The following is a 21,762-nucleotide window of genomic DNA, read 5'->3' as shown; positions in this document are numbered from 1 at the left end:
GTATTAGGGCTTTATTTGGTTTTCATTTTCAAAATGATCTCTATTACTTAGAACCAAAAACCCCAGAAAAATTTCATATAACAATTTTCCTCTCCAACTAGTGACATCCATTTAATTTACCCTTTGGTTTAGTTTGGTGTGGGTTTACCGATCTGAGGGCAGTTATCATTACTAATTCTAAAACGGGATGTAAAATAGGAATATTTCCAAATTTGAAGCATTTCTTTAAAGGAGCCTGAATTCAAAATTCCAACTTCACCCTTATCCAAAGCTGCTGGTAATGCTGAAGAAATCCTCAGGGGGAAATTGAGTAAACATTGAGTGCCGCCTTCAGGGTACCTCCACAAAGTGCATCTCAAAATTGATTTCTGAACAATACTTTTTCCTACTCTGAGCCATTCATGCCAGCATTTGGAGTTCTAACTACAAAAATCCAAAACAGCGTCTAGATTCTCCTCCTCCATGACCACCCTAACATCATTCCCGTACTTCCCTAGAACAAGCATTTCTTCCTGGGGTAGAAACTGGAACCTGAAATTAATGCACAGAGAGAAAACAAGAGCACTTTAATTTCTGACTTTATTTTATTCCTCAGACGAACAGGGGAAAATGCGGTTCATGTCCAAAGTACAAGGCATGGCTTTTTTCTCCTCTTCCACAGAGTGCCAGAAAATGTAAACAATATTTAGGTTGAACTTCTGAGTCCTCCTAATTTCTTGCCAGCCTTTAGAACAACATCCGTTTGTTTGTTTATACCAACATTTAACAGCATAAAAAGTAAAACAAGCAAATGGTCTGAGGCATTTATAAGCAGTGTTCAGATTGTGGTCCAGCTTGGATCTGCACCATTTTTAGTCTGACAAAGAAAAACATTGCTTTAGGAAGTGGGTCATGTGGGTGTATAAGTGCTTCGTGGACAGGCCGGAGATGCCGTGGTTCTGGTCGGAGTACCACTGAAACACAAGGGGAAGGAACCTGTTTTAGTCCCACAGCCACGCACAACGCATTTAGCTTTGACTTTTTTAGGCCCTCAGGACCTTGTAATTTTTCTAATAAATAAACACTTCAATAAATAAAATAGTTTACATGCACTGGTTTAGAACAGGAAGATTGGAAGACCTTTTATTAACCTTCCCTACTGTTTCATATTCTTTAAACTTATAGAGCCTGGTGGCCAGCATCCTGGGGCATCAGAAATCAGGCACAGGTCGCAGAGCTGGTGCGCTTAACCTATTACTTGACTTCTCTGGAGCTTGGTTTCCTAATTTGAATAATGAGGGGATTGAATTGGATTTTCTCTAAGGCTCCTTCTAGCTCCAAAATCCCACAAGGCTTTTGGCCTCTGAATCTAATTCCTCTCTAATGTGGAAAATCTACAACACATAGAAGAGTAGCCTTGTATAGGAGCTAAAAATAGTATCATTAAAAAAAAAACCAGAAGTGTATTCTAAATGTAAACGTTATTATTGGAGACATGCTATTAAGATTATTGTTTTTACTGAAGAAAGGTGGCTGGTGGTCCTGATGTAATAAAAACATACTTACAAGTTGAATTTCCTTGGGATTGCAGTAAAAAAAAAAAAACCAGAAAATCTCATCTTACCTTTTATAAACTATCTTAAAAAACCATATTTCCAAAAGATAGGGGTTTCCATTTCTGGGTTCTTGTTCAAGATAAGCCAGTGAGGGAGATTTCTGCTCACAGAAGAGGGGGAAGAGCAGCTGCCAGGGATTGTCGCCCTGGCCTTGTTTTCCTGTTTCCATTTCCTCCGTTCCTCATATAACCTGGATTTTACAGCTAAGTCACTCATTCCTTTGCTCAGTAGAAACAGGAGCTTCTGTGATGGGCCAGGCATATGCCCGGGGCTGAGAACAAGCACTTCGATGAGAGTATCCTCGGACTGATTGGAGCTGCATGACTTCCGGAGCCTGCCGGGTTTCTGCTAACATCCTGCAGTTGCTTCTTACTGAATAAACAGAATCTTCTAGCTGCTTTGGGGCTCCCAGATTTTACAGAGACTCTAAACATGCAGCTATGCTGATGCTCATAGGATCACAGAAGTAGTGGGTGCTTGAGCTAGAAGATCAGCTAATCTTGCGGCTGCCTTCATTTTATATATGCCTCAGCTGGGATCCCCAGAGGTGGTATGAACTGCCCGGTGTCCTTCAGAGAGTTAATGACGGAGCCAAGATTCAGTTGCTAATGTTCTGCTTGCTCTACCCTACAGCCTTTTTGTCAGGTTTTAGTAAATTAAAGAAAGAAAGGAAGAAGATTCCTCCATTTAGCTTAGGGGTCCAAGGCCGTGATCATGAGTAAAATGAAATTATGTACCATTGCCTGGAAATCCACTTGTGCGTTAACCAGAGCTTTAGCAATCTGTGCTGAGTTTTGAAAGTGCACATTATCTGCAACAAAGAGAGAGAGAGAGAGAGAGAGAGAGAGAGAGAGAGAGTTAAAGTGCTGCGAAATACCAGAAAGCAGAGAGTGACAATGTACTGCCTGGAAATGAACACCAACAATTATCTAGTCATGCCGTTGACATTGTCAGCAGTGAGTCATCACACTCATTTATGGAAATGTCCCTGACTCTTAGGTACTGACCCTGAGCGCAGGCATAGGAGGATGCTTAATGTTTCTTAAACAAAGTGATGTTGGCTCAGTATTTTTATGTGTAAGAGTCTTGCTTAAACCTCACCATCTGCTGTTCCGTGGATGAGAAGATAGTCTACATTTCTGAAATATTCTGCTCTTGCCATCACAGTTGAATTCTGGAAAAGAGGAAAAATTAACATTTTAGTTGCTGCAAGCTCTAATAGAAAACTAGCTAAATCATTGTGCGATGGACTTAGCACCAATACTGAAATTATGTATTGCTTTGGTTGATAAATATTTAAGAGTCAGAGCAACACATTTTCATGATCATTTGCATTGCTTCCATCTGATTCTTAGTTCGAAAAACTGAAAGTTTATGTGTCATATGTTACATATGAGTGAGACCTTAGGCATAAATGATGCCCGCTCAAGCTGTGTAGGGGTGGGGGTGGGGACGAGGATGGGGAACAGGGCGGATGGGGAAGGGGGATGGGGAAAGAGAATAGAATCCAAATGGAGTCAGTGCTTTCTAGTGAGGTGTTTTGTAGCGCACAAAAGATCATTGCATTTGCTTGGGGACCTGACAAAAGTGTAGATTCTGAACGACTGCTTTAAAATTAATTGGCACTTTTGAAATAAATTAATGACCTGAGAAGAAACAGAGAATGCTTACTTTATAGTGCTCGAGATTATCATCCTTTGTTGGGAAGCCCATGAATCGCTCTGTGTAGATAGATGCTACAAAATATATAAGAATATCTGTTTGCATGTGTTGTGTGTCATTTCAATGATCAAGCCCTCAACCTGTGAAGGGAGGTTCCTTCTGAGGACGGGTCCTCCTTTCCTTTCCTGTAGCACTCCACCCAAGTCATTTGCTCTGCAATTTGCCTCAGGGCTAGAGAAGCGATGGAGGAGGAGATCATGGGAACTGGAGCAGCTGACGTTAGAAAGGGCTGGTCTCAAGCTTTTCCAGTGCTACTCAAAGCCCTTCATTGGGGGGAATGTTGAGAAAGGAATGACCTCACCACATTTTAAAAGAAATCACCAATGCAGCCACCTCAGCGACTCTTTATTGCTGTCTTAATTAATCTGAGATGGAACTATATCCCCCAAATCCTCCTCCTCCAACACACACACATTTTTTTTCTGAATAAATATTCCTTACGAGTCATCATTGTCCCATTTCTAACCCAACAGAGGGAAGAGGGTACGATGAAAACTGATTTTTGTACAATTATCAGAGTTAATTTCAAATAACCATCCTGCACTGATGTTGATCATAAATACAGACACACACGGGCGGTGAATTTCTCAAACAAACTTTTTATTTCTTTGATTTCGGGTGATGGAGCCGGCAGCAGCAAGCTGGGGCATGGAGGTGAAATCCTTGACCTGACTTTGCATAAAATGTGCTTACAAGCCAGTTATGCTGTCCCTGTGTGCCTGCAAAAACACAGAGTTAGCTCTGCTTTTAAAGATGTGGTTCCACAGTGGGCCAAAGGTTTCTGGGAGAGAATAAGATACATTGGATATTAGAGGAGTCCTTCCTCACTCCTAAGATTTCTTTGATTTGTTGCAACATGACTATCATGAATCATCTAAACAACTTCGTTTATAGATTATATTTTTCCCAGTGATGCTGGGGTGAATTTTACTGCATAATTTGTTTTCCTAGCAACCTCAAATATAGAGTAATTATGTGTTAAATGTTTTCGCAGCAACATTTATGAAGTGTTTCCATACCGTAATATTCCCAGCTGGAGACCGGAGCCACGGCTATCCCGCATTTGAAAAGACCAGTTCCTGAAGCCAGGGCCAGCGATGAAACATACCCTCCGTAGGACTGTGAAGACATTGCTCCCAGTCAGTCCCAGATTGACTTTAATACACTCTCCAACATATTTTTATAGCAACTCTGCTCACAGTATGTGCTGATGGGAGCTGGAGGCTATGGACAGGGTAAATTAAATGTCTCTTTTGCACCCTTGGCAGCGAGCTCCACCAGACATTAGAGTAATTTCCTCCCTAGTTAATTATAAATACTTGGTGAGCTGACCACGACATGGTGGGACAATTTAAGAGACAGATATGATTGCAGTTCTTCTGCAAAAAAAAACTTCTTTTTTTCCACCCTATGTTTTTCCAACCAGGACCTTGCTGGAGCAAAAATGGGATTTTATTTGAAAGAAAGGCAAAAAAGGACATTACTCCCAAAACGTAAAGGCAAGATACTTCCCACAGTTTGCAAAAGTCCCGTGAGGCAGACATATATCGATCTATGTACTTATGTATTTTCATAATAGAACAGCAAGAGAAGGACATAAGAACCTTCTGAACAGTTTAGGATGTGGCCAGTTTGTGTATAATCTCATGTAACATGTTCTGTCTTGAGGATTTCTGGCAGAGCAGTTCAAAGGAGGAAAAGCCACTGATGTCTTTAAAAATCTTGCATATCCTCCCATAAATGTAATGGAAAAAAGAAGAAATACAAGAGGGGTTACAGACTGCTGAGTCAGGAATAGGTTTAGTTCTCGTCGATTTCCTTCCCCAAGGAACCGACTGTTGATTCAGGAATGCAACACTGACAACAGAGATGTCTGCCCTTGTCACTTGGAAATCTGAACCTTTTCCTAACAATAAAGACGCGAGCAGAGTATCCCCCTGGGGCGGCATCTCCCTCTGGAAGGCAAATCCAGTCAGTGTGAACATGCTGGAAGGGAGATGTTTCTTCTGGGAACGTGGATTAAGCAGTGTTCTGGCACATGGACCCACAAGAATGTGTATGCTAGACTAGGAAGTGGTTCTCTTCATTCATTCTTCCTTAAACACAGGGAGGTCCCTACAGTCCTAAGGACAGTGAGACCCTCCAACCAAGGGCATGCCTAGTTTTTAGGACCTTGTTTTTATTACCACAAACTTCTGGGAATCACTTTCCTTCAGGTCAGGAGAGAGCCTAGCACCCTTGGTCACAGATAAGTCAGTCCTTAGTGTGAAAGAGTGAGAGGGAGGGCCACAGGGCCCGAGAGAGACTGACAGACACAGTGACAGCAGCAGGTGAGTGGCAGGGGTCTATTCCTAATCCATGAGGTACGTGGAAGGAGGGAATAAGAAGAGAACCAATCTTGCTGAAGTCAACAGTTAAAGGAAGACTTCTTTAGCTAGCTTACAGTTTTATGTTTCCAGCTCTGGGGAATTTTAGCGAAGCCCCTTGGATACAAAATACAAAGTAACAGAGGCATCTCCAATTATACCAGGGCCTCCTTTTATGATATTTGGCAAACTAAAACATGTTTTAGTAGGGGAAAAATGGATCTTAAAAACAGAAGGAACCGTGGGGTTGAAAAATCAGATTGGTAAATAAAAATTCTCTTTCAGGTTCAAACTTTCACTTACAAAAATAATTTGTATTGATTAGCAGGTTAGCAACAACTCTTACTGGAATGGAAGAGCCCTCCTTTCTCAATCTTAGGTTCACATGAGAGTAGAGTAAGCCTGCGTCCTTTAGAAATATTATCACTCTTTATGGTTTTATTGGAAAAGTGCTTTCACTGCAAATAACAACACTGGTTCTTGCTTCTCCTTTCCTATGCTCCAGAACAGGAAAGAGCAAGACAGGAGAGTTTACATTGAAAGCATTTGCACATACAGTAAAACGGTCTTTGAACATTTCTGTTCAAAATCTCAGGAATTATTAATCTGTATCTACTCAATGATTAGATACTCGTGCTCTAAATAAAATGTTCATGTTTTCAGGATGAATACAAGTTGTGTCTAGGAATCTGTAAGAGCAAAACTAGTAGAGTAGCACAACCAAAGAAGGTGTACTTTAAATTTTCAGGCAGCTTAGAAAAGCAGTTCTTATTGTGGAAATGAAGAGGAAGGAAAAAAAAAAAAAGCCCGAGTTGACTTTTTTCTGCTCTCGCATGGGTGGGGCCCCAAAGCAGAGTGGGTGGCTGCAGCAAGAAAAGAAGCCACGGAGCAGATTGGCCATGAGAATTCTAGAATTGTGTCCTTTGCACTTAGACGCTTTGCCATTTTGTTTAAATGAAGGATTTCTTTAAAAACATTCTCAGAAGGGCACAGAATTTTGAGGGGTTTATAGAACACTCTGATGTGAGCCATCACGCATATTGGAACATTTTATCTCCTGGCAATAATAATAACTAGCTAACGTTTGCAGAGCCAAGGTTATTGCAATGTTCTTCGGTGGTCCCAGGCAATTGCTCCCTTCTCCCACCTCGGATGTCCCCCTGCTCACTGGCTTTCTTGATGTTCTTGCATTCTCCAAGCATGACCTAGCTCTGGGACTTTTTCAGATGCTACACCCTCCGCTTAGATATGCTCTTTCCCCAGAGATTGGCATGGTTCACTGCCTCCCAATTTCAAGTCTTCACTACAAAGAAAAAAAAGCTCAACTGTCCTTCTAATCTAACATTGTGCCAGCCCTGCACTATGCTCCTTTCTTATTTTATTTTGTTTTCCTCCACGGCACTTATAACCATTTAACATCCTGCACATTTTACTTATTTATCTTGCATATTATCTTTCTCCCCAAGCGTTCCCAACTCTGTAAAGGTGAAGATTTTCATCTGTCTTGTTACTGAATGCATCCCCAGCACTAGACAGAATAAACACCGAAGGCAATAGAACAAATATCTGTTGAATGTATGACTTTCCTCTTAACCCACCTAACCCACACAGGGACTTGATGAGGAAATTACTGCTCCATTTCATGATAGAACTGAGGCTAGCTGTGAACTTGAGTAGTTATGAGGTCAGTAAGTGGCAGAGATGGGTCTCAAACCCAGAACACTTGACTCTACCATCCACGCCGTTTCCTCTCTGTCCCGACATTAGGGCAACCTCCTTGGGGCACTTTAAGTTCAGAGTCTGATAAAGTCTCTTTAGAGGTACATTTGTCCTACTTTTCTTACAACGTTGATCACACATAGCAATTCAAATTGCTTATAATTAGTCAGTGGAAGAGACAGAAACTAAGATTAAATCATGAACTAATGCTTATTCAACACCACCTGGCTAGGTCTATATTAACAAAGCAGAGCCCATAAATGAGGTTGTTATTCTAATAATTTAGGCAAAACCCCCACTTCTCTTCAACTGGCAGAATAATTGCTTCAGTTTTTCTTTGTATAAACCAGGGTTTTGCAACCTTAGCACTGTTGGTACTTGGGGCTGGGCTGTGCTTTTTTATGAGGACCTGTCATGTGCACTGTGGGATATTTAATAGAACCTCTGGCCTCTACTCACTTGCCACCAGCACACTCTCCCCATCATGACAACCAAAAATATCTCCAGACATCGCCAAACATCCCCTGTAAGGGAAAATGGCCCAGGGAAGAACCACTGTTATAACAGATACTTAGGCAGAGTGCTGAATGCAGAGCGGATATCGAATATGCAGCTAACAAAACAGGCCTACCGGACTGTGGTTTGTGTGGGTCAGAAAAATGAAGGAGTAAGATAAACCTTTAATCTGGATAATGGAGCAAAATGTAGGATTTACAGGTTATTTACTAATGGACTAGAAAAAAATGTGTGTGTTTAGCTATAATATATTTCTCAGCTCACTAAAGCGCTTTACATTTCATAGAAACAGATACCTTCTTCCCTGATATAGAACGTGGCACAGCAGCTGACTGATGCTCCTGGTCCTTGTCAGTCCCCCCCTTTCCCAGCTCCAGCTTCCCATAGGTCCCCGCGCGGTCCACCGTAAAAGAGCGCTCAGAGCTACGACCTCTTCCTACCTTTGACTTCACTTCCTAAATTTGGGCCTTTCGTGTATGTCGCCAGGATTACTGCACTCCGACCCTTGGCCTGCTCTCACCCTCCCATCTCAGGCCATCCTTTACTCTGCAGCCAAGAGTCTTTCTAAGACAACAATTCTATTCACTATTACCTTTAGGGTACTTCTCAAAGAGGCACCCAAGGAATCAAATACTTTTTGGTAATACTGTGTTAAACAAAATGTAATAGGAGTCTTTACTATTCCTTCACAGAGCTTATATACACCATTATAGAGAATTCATTATTTACCAAATTACTAAATCAGAGAACCTTTTCCTGAAAAAATTTCCTGTTCCTAATAGGACACGTTTGGGGGAAAATAGACATACAGGATTAACTTCACTTTAAACATCAGAGATGTGTAAGATGGCCAAGTACCGTGTTAAACATTTGAGAATCAAAGGTAAAAAAAGAAAAAATCCTTTTCCTTGATGAGCCTACATTCTTGTAGGAGAAACCAATAGACAGAAAAGACAAAACATGGTAACTCCTATAGGAGCAGCACAAGGAAGTCATATATATGAGTTGGGTTTTAAAAAACAAGGGTTTTCAATTTTGGAGTTTGGAAGAGGTGGGAATGGAAGATGAGGATGCACATTGCAGGTGCAGGGAATAGGATTTACAAAATTATGGGGACATGGAAGCACAAATATAAGTCGAATTATTCATAAGTGTGGGGCGATGTGGAGAGAGAGAAGACTGGAAAGGAGGTTGCAGCCAGACTGCCAAGGGCCTTGCATACAAGGAAATATGGCTGGGCGCTATGTTGAGGTCAATGAGTAGCCCTAGAAAATACATAAGCAGAGAAGCAACATGGGAAAAACTGTGTTTTGGAAAAATCACTTCATTAGCAGCACTGGACCTTGTGAGGCCAAAGCAGGGAAACTAGTTAAAGAGGCAAGTGGAATAGCTGAGCTTGTACGACCCGATCTACGGTCCATGGACCAAAAGAACTATCATTACTTGGGACAGCGGCAGACATACAAACCCCTGGGCCCCATCGGAGAACTGAATCAGAGTCTCTCTGGTGGTAGGGCCCCCTGAAAGCTGTTTTAACAAGTTTTGCAGGTGATGCTTATGTGAGCTAAAGTTTGAGAAGCTCTGGCCTAAATTATATATGAAGAACATGAGCTAAGGTCATGTCAGTGGGGATACAGAGCACGGACTTAGATGTTTGAAGGTAGAATTGACAAAATTTACTAACCAACAGAATGTTGGTGTCAGGGGAACAAAGGAAGCTGAAAATAGCTCTGAATTTACCAATTTGGTGCCTAAGTGTGGGGGAGGTCCTTAGTAAAGATAAGGGCTTATTTTAAAGTAGACTATAACAAGTTCAGCTTGGCCAGGTTAAGCTAGCGGCTCCTGTAAGACATTTGGGAGAAATGTTCAGTAGCACTTGAAATATGGAGAGAGGTGGGGGCTAATGGGAGGGATTGGTGGCCCTCGTCATCTTTGAAATCACAGGGTTTCCCCAAGGAAGTGAAGAACAATGACAGTCAAGGCCAGATTCAGAAAAACACTGAGATTTAAAGAATGAGTGAAATATAATGACCTTAGGGACATAGAAAAATAAGAAGGGCACTATGTCACAGAGCCACGGATAAAGCCCACTCTCCTTTATGTGGCCCAGAAGGCTTCCTGATATCTGACTACCCACCTACCCAGACCCATTTCCTACACCTTCCCCACCACATGCCTTAGACTCCTGAAATTGCAGGCATTCCTGACCTACTCAGAGTCCCCATGTACATCCTACTCTGTTACCTCGGGGCCTGGGCAATGTTGTCTTCAAGCCCTGGAATGAAAGCCCTGTTACCAACCGACCTTCACCAAGGTCAAATGCTACCTCATTTCTGAACTTCCTATTAGCTCTCACAGAATTAACCACTCTTCTCCCTGGTGTTCCCCAAAATGAATTGCGTCTCTCTTAACACTTAGAGGATTGCAGACCAACTGCTTTTTTACTCTGTGTTTTCTCTACAAGAGAGCCAGAGCTATCATTTTTCATCCTCTAAAGAGCCTAACAGAAGACCTAGTTGAGATCCAACAAAAATTTACTATCTGGATGAAAGAATGAAAGAGTCCATGCTCAGATGGATAGATTAATAAATATGGATTGGTCTTGAACTCACAGAACTGAAAAAAACCATATAGAATTAAGGTCTTTTTTCCTCAGGACCCTCTGGGTTCCCCTGCCAACTCAGGGGCCACGCAAGGGCTGTATGCATTGGTAGACCCCTCATTACTTTCTTCTCCTGCACATGCTCTCAGGTTTTTTTCTCACAATCACTGCATCTTAGAAAGTAAGCAGTAAAGGGAGCCTTATATACTCTTTCTTCCAGAAGCATTTGCACAGACATGGTGAGAATCTCTTATTGGAGAATTTCAGACTGATATGGATGTATTTTGGGGTGATGAGTGGGTTCCTTGAATCATCCCACATAGATGGTTCTCTACCAAATGAATACCTAGAATTTGTAGAAATGAAATTTAAAGTTCCCCTTTATAGTTAAGCAAGGTAAAACTCCAAGAGAAATGTTAAGCTCATAAGTAAGTGCTCAGCTAGAAATTAGAGTCATTCAAAGATTTGCTTTAGGAAATTTCACAAAAATGGATAGGAAAGGTTTTACCTGAAATATCTTGCTAAAGAAATATTTCATTTATTTCCACCCTTGCATTCCATTCTGTTTAGGTATTTATCATTTTATAGTTTTAAGAAGGACCAACTGGCTTGAAGTAACGACTTTCCACAAATTCCTAACAGCTCTTCATCTGGTCACGGAGCTGAGAGTAGAGCCGAAGCCTGCAGATTCCTTTCAATAGTGGGTTTCATTCCCTCTGTCTTGTGCAGGCCACTCTCAAGGAAAACATTCAAGAAAAACAACCCAAGCACAAATGGCTGTTCACTGACTTGCAGATGTACAAAATCAGACCAAAAAAAGTGAAACGGGAAATCTTCTTTGAAGGACAATTATCATAATTTATAATGGGCAAGTCTAAACTCTTTCCAGTATTTCTCTAAACTTTCCAGTGACTGCGTGCCCCTGATTGGTTAAGTTTTGCCACTTCCTCTTAATGTGTATTTGAAAACCTGCTCAGCTCCTCAAACATGGGAAATTATCTCCATGACCTGTAACTAGGAAACAAAATTATATTTCTCTCTCCAGTTCACACAAATTAATGTTAGGTCTGGTAAGAGAATTTGATTACCAAAAAAAAAAAAAAAAAGAGGGATTAAAGCAGTTGACTGGGATAGGCTAGGGACTGGAGAATTTTATATTCTGAAAGTTCCTGTAATTTCAAACTTTGGCTTAGCTTTTCATAAAAGTACAATGATGAACTAAAAAAATAAAAGTTATACATAAACTCTAAAATAACAAAAAAAATTAAAGCTGAGGAATATGGTTCAGTTCAGCATACTATACCTAATACCAAAAAGTTAAGCAAAAATATCAAATAGGGAAGAAACCAAATCATTGGGAAAAAGGAACAAACACTTAAAGCCACCACTTTGAAGCCCAGATTATCCACACTGACTGTTTCCACTGACAGATTAAATTATGTTACAACATTAACATTTCATGAGAAATTTTATAAGTGAACACTTTAGAAAATGATGATTGCTGAACTGAATAACAGGCATAAAACATATAAAACAACTCACCCAGCCCCATATGGCTATTCTTTTTTCATCAATGAAACCCATTTCTATGAATTTTCTAAAGTAAAAGAAACAAATTTTTAGAATTTTAAGTGTATACACATGACATTTACTTCATTACACAAGCATATTTAATCCAAAGCTTTAATAGAAACGCAACATTTTCTTTGTTTAAACACATGCATATTGAGGCTGCATTACAAATAATTAAAAGACTATTATCATGTTTTCTGCAAAGGAGAAAAGGATTCTTTAGACTCTACAGTACCTCTATTGAATAGTACTTTCAGGACTGTCAGGCCAGGCCTCCTAATTATGTGGGTGAATTACTTGGGACTCAGGTCAACAGACAGGGTCACAGTAACACCAGAAGTAATAACAACATTACTAGGATCACATTTCCAAATACCCCAGATTTTGGTAAAAACATTTTTTGTTATTGTCATCCCAAATTTCATTCATTTCTTATGATCTTGTTTGCTTAGCAGTTAATGATAATCACCTTCTCATATTTGGTCACATCCATCCATGGAAAAATATCCATCCCTCTCCCATTTCATACTCAGTTACCTTTAATTTATCATGGTATGGACAATTATATGTGTCTTTGAGGATATGGCCATGATTCATTTGTGCTCCATCACAGGAAAGCCTCCCTTTGAAAATTAGTTTGAAAATATATCTTCCCTTAGAAGCAAGGGGCCATGCTAAAGGGCAACCTTTAAAAAGTCATGAGAAGCCCTCAGAAAAGAAACTTTGCAAAATTGCTGCAAACCAGGAGTGTTTTTGGCTGGTTTATTCCCTGCCCCCCTGAGGGCTAATGTTCTAGAGCAATTGTGATTTATTTGGGGAATGGTTGGATAGAAGTCCAAGAAACTCACAGAGAAATAGAATCGGTGGAATAGGAAGGCAAATGGGATGAGCCATCGCAGAGGCCTGGATGCCACAGTCACAGGAAGGCGGGCAGGGGACCAGAGGGACCCAGACAGATCCAGAAATACCCTTTTTTTTGTTCCCTTTAGTGAGGTAAGAGACCGTTTTCATTGTTCTCTGTTAGCAGGGCAGAGTGATTTTCATTAGTTGAATAATGGAGTTTCTTAAAGGGATTTCACAGCAACCATTTTGCTCGTTACATCGATTCAACATGCACGTTTCCGATGCACTGAGGAGTTGGGCAAATGCCCGGGACAAGCAGATGGGAAGAAGCCCCAGCAGTCACAGTTTACCCGACGCTGAGTCGGAGGGCCCCTGAGATGGCTGCGGGCTACCTGTGTGGATGCTGTTCATGAGAAAGCAGAGGAAATGTGCAGCAAATTGTGGCTTTTGGGCGATTCTTCTATAAACTTCAAAAATCAAACGAAAGATGTGAAGGTTCACTTTCTTTATCAAAAAAAAAAAATCTTGCTACTGGTGCTTGAAGACAATTCTGGGCCATAAACTCAAACATGATTTTATGATCTCCCAGAAGCTAGCAATCAGATTGCTTGCATCTGGGGTAAAAGCAAATAGCAGGTGATCCACGGGAACAGGAAATGCTTAACAGCTCCCTTCGCAGATTTTTTTCTGTAAGGATGACATTTACAGGAAATGATAGTGTAATAGTTAACATGGAAATGAAACATTAACGGTTAATGTGGCAGGACCAGATTACAGGTTGGCTGGATAACCTGAGCACTTTGAGACCAGCAAAGCTCTATAAAATTTACCTTCAAATTCTGAAGAGCTTCCAGGAGGGAGATCAGAAATACTGTTGATAATGTATTAGATAAACAAAACGTTAGTAACAAATGAAAAAGCTTCTTTTTCTAACTTGGCAGGGGGTGGGGAGGAGCTGGACTAAACTTTGCAACTTTTCTCTCATAAAAATGGCCCTGGACCAAAGGCCAATTGGGAATCCTAATGATCAATCATTATTCTATTTTGGTAAAGTTCTTAATCATACCATGTATAATAGTGTAATATGCCCTCAAGTTATGTAAAATTTCAAAATTGTGGGAATGTCAAAATGCCAAATATACCCCCAATGAGCAAAGTTGACCCTAAGTATCAAAATTTTATGGGTCTCGCATATGTACCATTTGCAGAGCCTGAAGAAAGCAGGTCCCAGTTTCCCTTGTGCTTTGACTTCACAAGCATCTTCTCTGAAGCATTCTCTTTTGTACAGTCAAAAGTTGTGAGGTTGTATGACTTCTTTTTCTTTTCCTCCTTTGCTTTGTTTGAATCTATTTGTTGACCCTGACTAGTATTTCCTGTTGTTTTCAGATAGGGACATAGGATTTTTTTTTTCTTTCAGTATGTAGAGAATTTAGCCAGATTGCATTTTATGGGATTTAAGGGCACACATCTTATTCTTTCTGGAGGGAGGTAGTTTGAGGGCTACCATAATCCTAATTCCCCATATCAGACATTCAGTGTCAGATTCCTAAAATACTTCTGGGAGGGACATGTGGTTGAATAATTCCCAGGGTTATCATTATAAATGTATCCTTTTTGGCTTTTGTTTTCTCAAAGCACTGGGCTCCAAGTCTTCCCTTTCACGTTGCAGAATAATGCTTTCAAGCAAAGTCCAGGCCAACCCCACTGGCATCTCCACTGTTGCATGTATGCTTTGCCCGGGTCACACAGCTGCCCTTCATTCAATAGGGTGTTTACTCCAAGTTCCATCTAACAGCAATGCCATACCTTTAGAGTACAGGTGGTTTATCCACTTTACAAAGACTGCAAATGCATGTATTGAAGGTGGAGATTGTAAACTGCACAATTTTATACAGAGTGTATTGCAGTGGCATATTAATATTGGATCTGTTGTTGAATGACTGAGTAAATGAGTGAATACATGCCTGCTCCGTAGCAGGAAGATTTTCCTCAGGTACCATCCTAAAAGTGGATCAGGGAAAATAAAGGTAGCCAATTACCACCTCTGGTCCATCTCCATTCTAAATGCCAAAGACATTTATGTTATTGTGAAAACTGGTAGAATTTGTGACTTTGTTTTCTATGTGTTGAACAACGGAGATATTTTTCATTAAGGTCTGTACGTGGGTTTCAGATTTAAAGTTTCATTCCATCCAGGGAACACCTTAAAACACTATCTGTTCTGTTCCTTCAGGTATTCTTAAATTTGGATGCTGCTTTTTCAGTGGTAAATAAATGCACAAAAATATAATGACATTTTGTTGTTATTGGTAGGTTGTGATAATGAGATGGTGATGCTGATGAGACTGTTTTTTAACCACTTTCAGCTATACCAACTCTGGAAAAGATCTAATTGAATTACAAATGAGACACAACTTACATCTTTGTCTTTTGTTGTAGCCCCAGGATTACATGTCCTTGGTATATTTATTGCCAGGTATAAGTACAAGTAGAAAAAATTCCTTAAGGAATGAAGTCTATAATGCTGATAGTTTTGTTAATATTCCATGAAGGCACACTACAATCTTTATATGAGAAACTGATCTCTCAGTGGGTTTTTCTTTCAACTATCTCTACCACGTCTGTCCATTAGGTAGAAGATTCCAAACAAGTTAATGGTGGAAAGGCAAAAAATCTTGATCAATAAGAGTGATGGAGCCTCCTGGAAATTAGGTGTAAATGATGCCTACAGATTGCAAAGTGTTATTTAATTATTTATTAATTTGTCAGATTTTACTCAAGTAGAGACTGTACTTTTGATAGAATATTATGTCTAAGGATGTGTATATTACCGTTCACAGAATGGAAGAAAATTTGAAAAGATAGGGGTTATGATTACTTTTCTATTTTAAAAAATGATTACTTGTGAGTCTAAGCTCTTTTGTTTCAATGAGAGAAAAAAATACACAAAAGTGTTGTCTGGACCTGGCTCCTAGTTGTTAAATACAATGTGTGTACATGTGGCATTGAAATCAGTAACTACTGATGACGTTAAAATGATAAAAAAAAAATGTACTAATGAATTTGCTAAATTGCTCTTTGCTGTGAGGCAGTGTTTGACCTTTAGCAATCATGCATCCATACGTATCCATGACTAACAGTGCCATTGGCCTGTATTTAGCTTAGCATTTATAGACTACTATTCTCTGACTTCACCCACTCACACTTTAATAACAGAAACCCAACAACTATAGACAAATAACCAGTAGAACCCTTTACACTATTTCCAAATAAGCAACAATTTTGGTGACTATATTCTTTTGTTTCAGGAAAAGATGATTGAGCTATAAATTGTAGTGAAAATGTGATTGGGAAGAAGTCAGACTGTGAGTCTGTCTTTCCTCTAAATGTTTTCATAATGTAGTTTCTCTTAGGTAAAGTGATTTTTTTTTTGTCAAGAAGAGAGGGAAACACTTTCATGCGAATATAGCCAAACTTCACGACTAGTTTAATTACAAATGAATGACTAACATCTGTAAGTGTACAGTACTGATGAAATCTTGAGACATTTCTAAATTTATGAGTCAGAATCCACAATGATTGAGCAAATTCAGATGTTTGGGCTCCTGGAGGCCATCCCTAGAGTGACACAAATATTTGTGCTAATTGTGAGCCATGCTAATAGGTGAAAGGACATTAAAATGACAAACAGCAAAAGACAGTATTTGTCACTTATCATTAGAAATTATTTTTCTACACATTTATAAGCTCTCTTTCAAGAGTAATTTGTTCTCACATCTGGTAGAAATATCCCATCAGGATTAATGATAGCTTTAGGTGAAGGTAGGAAAATAGACAAAAGAATTAAATCACTAAGGATGGAGGAACCCAGTAGTGATTGCATGACTTTTTTTGCACACCGATTTCTGTTTGAAAGAGAAGGTGCTCACCTGACAGCTGTGATCTGGTCCTCGACTTCATAGACACCCAGCTTTCGATAGACTGCATACAGGAGTTTGTCACCCTGGAAGGCTGTTCCTCGACCATCAACCAAGGCAACGACTATCCCTTCTTTACTTGCAAGATAAGATATCCAACTAATAGCGAACACAGACTTTACGCTCTGACTGCAGGGACCACCATACCTAAAGAAAAAAGAAAAGAAAGAATCTGATTCCTTTGTAAAATACAACTTCCCATCATGGCCAAGAAATGCCTTTAGTATTTCCCAGTACATTTGTATGATAAAATTTCAATAACAGTGGCATTAGAATTGGCTCAAAATCAAGAGAGGACGAGGCTTTTCCCAGAGGTTTGCTATAAGGAAGTTGTTTTGGGACACAGCCTCTCCTATTCCCCAAAACGGATACATCTAGGGTTGGCATTTCAAGGAATATGTGTGGGTTTTTCGTCATTTCTGCCACCTGCCACTTGCTAAAAGCAGGCATAAGATATACTAAAAAAAATGCATGGTGTTTTAAGCAAATTGTGTGTAGGTCAGCCCTGATTTTGGGTGTGATTCCACTAAATGTATTCCATTCCCTTATTTCATTTCTGACTCAATTACATAAGATGTTAAGATGCTTTACAATACTTTTTGGCTGCAATTTCTCTATCTCAAAGGTATTCTGACACATTAGGCAATTTGCCATACAAAGGAAATTCAACATAGCAAATGCAAGCAGGTCCATCTAAAAATCTCAAAACTTCCTCAATCTATTTTAAATAGCCATATTTTATTTACTCTGATTAGTTGAGGAATATATAAAAACAGCATCAATAGGAACTGTTACCAAGGAGAATGGTTCATTCTATCTCATAAATGTGTATTTAATCCAACATATTTTCAGTAAATAGTTTTTGCAGCAAAGAAAAATTACATACACTTGAATTAGCAAGGGATACTTCTTTGATCTGTCAAACTGAGGAGGAAGAATCATCTTGTACCATAGAGCTTAGGGGGAGAAAAGGAGAAAAAAAATCTTCATTCCACTATACTCATTGCATTATTTTCCTTAATAGCAACATACAATATAACATCAATGCATAACTAGTGAATTGTTAAGAATCAAGAATGCTTTAATTTGATTTTTATTACATACTGCTGTCTAATTTGCAAATTACTAGAAATCTTGAATTACTGTTTTTCTAGAAGCACACATTCTAAAATTAAAATTTTAAAAAGAGATAAGCTGTTTTTAAAAAATGCCAGTGTTGAAATGAAGCTATAGAAAAATATAGATCAACCCTATTCACAAACACACTAAAGATATTTTGTAAAACTCCAATTGTTGTTACAGTGAGATCATTTTAATTAAGATCTTATAATATTGTAGGATTTGGACTATAATGTTAACCTTACAATTTATTTCTAAAAAGCAAGATGTATGTTCAGCTTCATATCTATCATTGAAAAGTTTTTAGAAGATCTTACTCATTTCATCCACTTCAAGTTTCTTAATTTCCTCTTTGGGCAGCTGGATATTTTTCAAAGCATTTTCTAATTCCTTGTTTTCTTCCAGGATTTTAATTTCTTTAAAAAAATAAAGTGTTCATTTTTAATTAATAGCTTTTCCATAAGAAATAAGAAATTTCCTTTCTTAAAATTCCCTTGTGTTTAATATGTATAAAACAGAAACTGTGTAAGGATTTCTTAAGGAGTTTCATATTAACAAGCATATTTTTTATCTTCCTTTAAAGCAGGTGTGAGCTTATGAAGGACACCAATCACTGTCTTCTAGACTGATCCTTATGGCAGCAAAATACATTTTGAGCAGAATCACAGAAGCAACAGTATTTATTCAACCACATTTTTCCATCTCCAACTTTTCCTTTCATTTTTAACATGAAGCTATGACCTGAGTAGGTGACATTTTTTTTTATCAGAAACCTCTACTTTAAAATATACTTACAAAGTTTGCTTTTGAATTTTCAATGTGTGAAGTTGAATATTATTTCTATGATTTTCTAAAACTATTTCTTTCTTAACGTTTTCCTGTTTTACTTGTTTGATATAGAATATTTTTCCTTTTTTTTGTAATTGAATTACTGTGCATCCTATTCCTTCCAGGCCTTTCACTCAAGGCAGTTACATATCTTAGTAAAATAACAATATATACACAGTATGATCTCCTTCTTTCACCTTAAAAAAATCTTCTAATAAACTACTATTTATATTTTAGCTTAGTTATGTTTCACACTTTACTCTTTGAAATAATGCATTCATCTCCCTATGCTGTAGATTGCTGGTATATGCAAATGGATTTCTAGCAATAGAGGGCTTTTGTAAGCTTTGTTTTGAACTGGAATCGATAGCTGGTATCTTCAAGAGAAAAGTTAGGCTTTCATATAATATTCAGACTTGGCAGCTTAATTTTTTTCAAGAGGATCTGGATGAGTTCTGAGATATGGCAGTTTTTACAAAAGACATCTTGTGGACTTCTTGGTTTTATGCATTTTTTAAAAAGTGGCCCTTGAAGGTAGGGAACTGGAGCAGTACTTGTGACTTACACTAGGTTCTCCGGACTGCTTCCTTTGTAACTCTGTTTTTCATGTACGCATGGCATTTTGCTCCAGCATGTTATGTTTAAACTTAGAACGAGTATAGATGTTTTGGTGAGAGTTGTTTTAAGATGCATAATAAATTTCATTTGAACTTTGTATAATCCATCAAGAAAGAGATTCTTGTGGTATCTTAAAAGTTAAAACATAAATAAATAAGTAAGTGAGTAAATAAAATGATTACAGAATTCTAAGTACAGTAGCGCTGGCTCTTCATTCTCCGCGTGTGGATTCTGGATGCGGAGCTGTCAGGGATAAAGGAGTCTTGTGTTGAGCAAGTACACAGAGCGGCCACATTATTTATTTATTTCACCGACAGGTTCTGGACGTTGGAGAGACTATGCAGGTGTTGCCACGTCGGTTTGACTTTGACTGCTTTCTGTTCCCAGCTACTGAACTTTTCTTATTCACAACTTACTGAGAGGCCAAATTTAATTTAAGAACTGATTAATGTTTCTACAACCCATGGAACAAAATGGAGTTTCATGGGGCTGTGAGTAAAAAGAGGGATAGCAGTTGGGCTTCTCTATGTAGCTTTGCATTAAAAGCCTGTAACATGGCAAAGAGTGTTAAAGTCCAGACTGCACTTGTTACCTTCCTCCACTTCTCATTGCACACTCAGTACCCAGCATACTTAGCACCTAGTAGGCAACACGTAGTATATGCTTTCCATTTATACATTTGTAGACTCTTCATCATGATGAAATCAAGGAGTAAGAATGATGGACCATGTATGAAATTTTTGTTTGAATCATATTAACTAAGATCTACTACTCATTAATTAAATTACATGAAGAATATTTGGAAAAGCTCTTGACACAGGCCATTCAATCAGTTGGGCAATTTTAATGAGCACCTGCTATGCAGAAGCTATACCTCAACTGAGCCCTCAGTAAGTGCCAAGTCTTCTGGTTTCTATAGCAATTGGTTCACGTACTACCTTTTATTTTCAAATGACCTATCCCCTTTGCAGAGAAAATGAAGCCATTGCATTGTTTTCTGCAATGTCTTCAAACTTTCATACAATGACATTAATGATTTTTTTTTCTCTCTAATTGCAATGCCAGAAATGATCAATCCCCTCACCTGTCTCTGGACTCCCATCTTTTCTCAGCTTCTCAGGGATCTTCCTCTTTTATACCTTCTGGTCCCCTATTTTCTTCCATCAACACTTGACCATGCTCAAATATTTATCATCTTCCAAAATTAATAAAATTAAACCTCTATCAATCCTTTCCAGCCATCTTCCCACCTCTTGTCTCCTCTTGTCATTCAGACCTGTGGAAAATGCCGTCTCTTTTTATTTCCTTCTAGACAGGCCTACATACTTCGACCTGGCTTCCATCCGCACTGCGCCACTGAATCTGCTCTGACCCACCTAAGGCCAATCTCCCCCTTCCTAAGCTCACTGATTGAGAGCAACTCTTGCTTCCCTCTCTGCAGTCCTTGACATGGAGGAGCACACCCTATTTTCTGAGCTCCTCTTCTCCCTTGCCTTCCCCGACACCATTGTCTCAAAGCTGTCCTCTTCCTTTTGTTCTCTCTCAGTCTCCCTTACAGGTCCACGTTTCTCTTCCCATTTCTTATGTTGGTGTTCTGCGCAGTTGTATCTAGGCTCACTCTGCATGACCCCCACCCCAGCCACTTCCGTGGCTATTGTAAACATGTATTCCAGAAATGAATGACTTCTTGATTATCCTCTTCAGTCCAAACTGATCCTCCAATATCCAGACCCCAAACTATGTCACTCCAGGAAAGCTCTACTTAGATATCCCATCAGCACCTCAAACTCAGCATTTAAAACAAAATTCATCATCTCCCTAAAAACATGCTCTCCACTGTGAATCCTCTCTTTCAATAAAAAGCATCAATATCAATCCACTTGATCAAGCCAGACATCCAAGCAGCATTAATCCTTCCTTCACATTTATGAGGTTCCAGTCTGATGTAATTATCAGGAGGAAACATTTCCTGATCCCAAACACCAAAGGAGGTGCTCTGCTTATGTGCTTTCATGCTCCCTCTCTTTCTCCTACTTTAATAATTTACCCCACTGAGTTGTAACTACCCATCCACATAGTTATATTCCTTATTGATCTATAACGTCCTTGAGGACAGGGACCATATCCAACCCAGTATCTGCTCATTTTAAGTATCCAGTACAGTGTCTGGCTTAAGGTGACAGGTACTTAATGACTATCTGTTGAAGAAGGTTTTCTAGAACCAAATGTAATGCCAAATGTGTGAAATAAAATTATCATTAAAAAGAAGACAAAGTGCCTGCTCT

The 21,762-nt window shown here is 39.1% G+C and overlaps 1 protein-coding gene across 5 annotated transcripts in view; it reads right to left on the bottom strand.

The window, feature by feature from the left end:
• Positions 1–560: 560 nt before the first annotated feature.
• FAP (fibroblast activation protein alpha) overlaps positions 561–21,762 on the bottom strand; it is a 64,719-nt gene continuing 43,517 nt past the window's right edge. For 3 of the 5 annotated variants that reach the window (XM_036884128.2, XM_036884129.2, XM_057505486.1), the window contains 9 exons: positions 18,349–18,447; positions 17,799–17,868; positions 16,865–17,059; positions 12,063–12,117; positions 4,337–4,436; positions 3,267–3,331; positions 2,697–2,769; positions 2,333–2,406; positions 561–953 (listed from right to left, as the gene is read on the bottom strand). In XM_036884128.2, coding sequence (XP_036740023.2) covers positions 852–953; positions 2,333–2,406; positions 2,697–2,769; positions 3,267–3,331; positions 4,337–4,436; positions 12,063–12,117; positions 16,865–17,059; positions 17,799–17,868; positions 18,349–18,447 — 833 coding nt within the window. In that variant the 3' untranslated portion in view covers positions 561–851. Of the gene's footprint in view, positions 954–1,008; positions 1,374–2,332; positions 2,407–2,696; positions 2,770–3,266; positions 3,332–4,336; positions 4,437–12,062; positions 12,118–16,864; positions 17,060–17,798; positions 17,869–18,348; positions 18,448–21,762 lie in introns of those variants that run through there. The other 2 variants (XM_057505485.1, XR_008998809.1) reach the window with 2 other exon arrangements.

This window comes from Manis pentadactyla, chromosome 8 (assembly GCF_030020395.1).
Source record: "Manis pentadactyla isolate mManPen7 chromosome 8, mManPen7.hap1, whole genome shotgun sequence".
Taxonomy (NCBI): domain Eukaryota; kingdom Metazoa; phylum Chordata; class Mammalia; order Pholidota; family Manidae; genus Manis; species Manis pentadactyla.
Note: the sequence above shows the minus strand (reverse complement) of the source record. Positions and strands in the feature narration are given on the sequence as shown.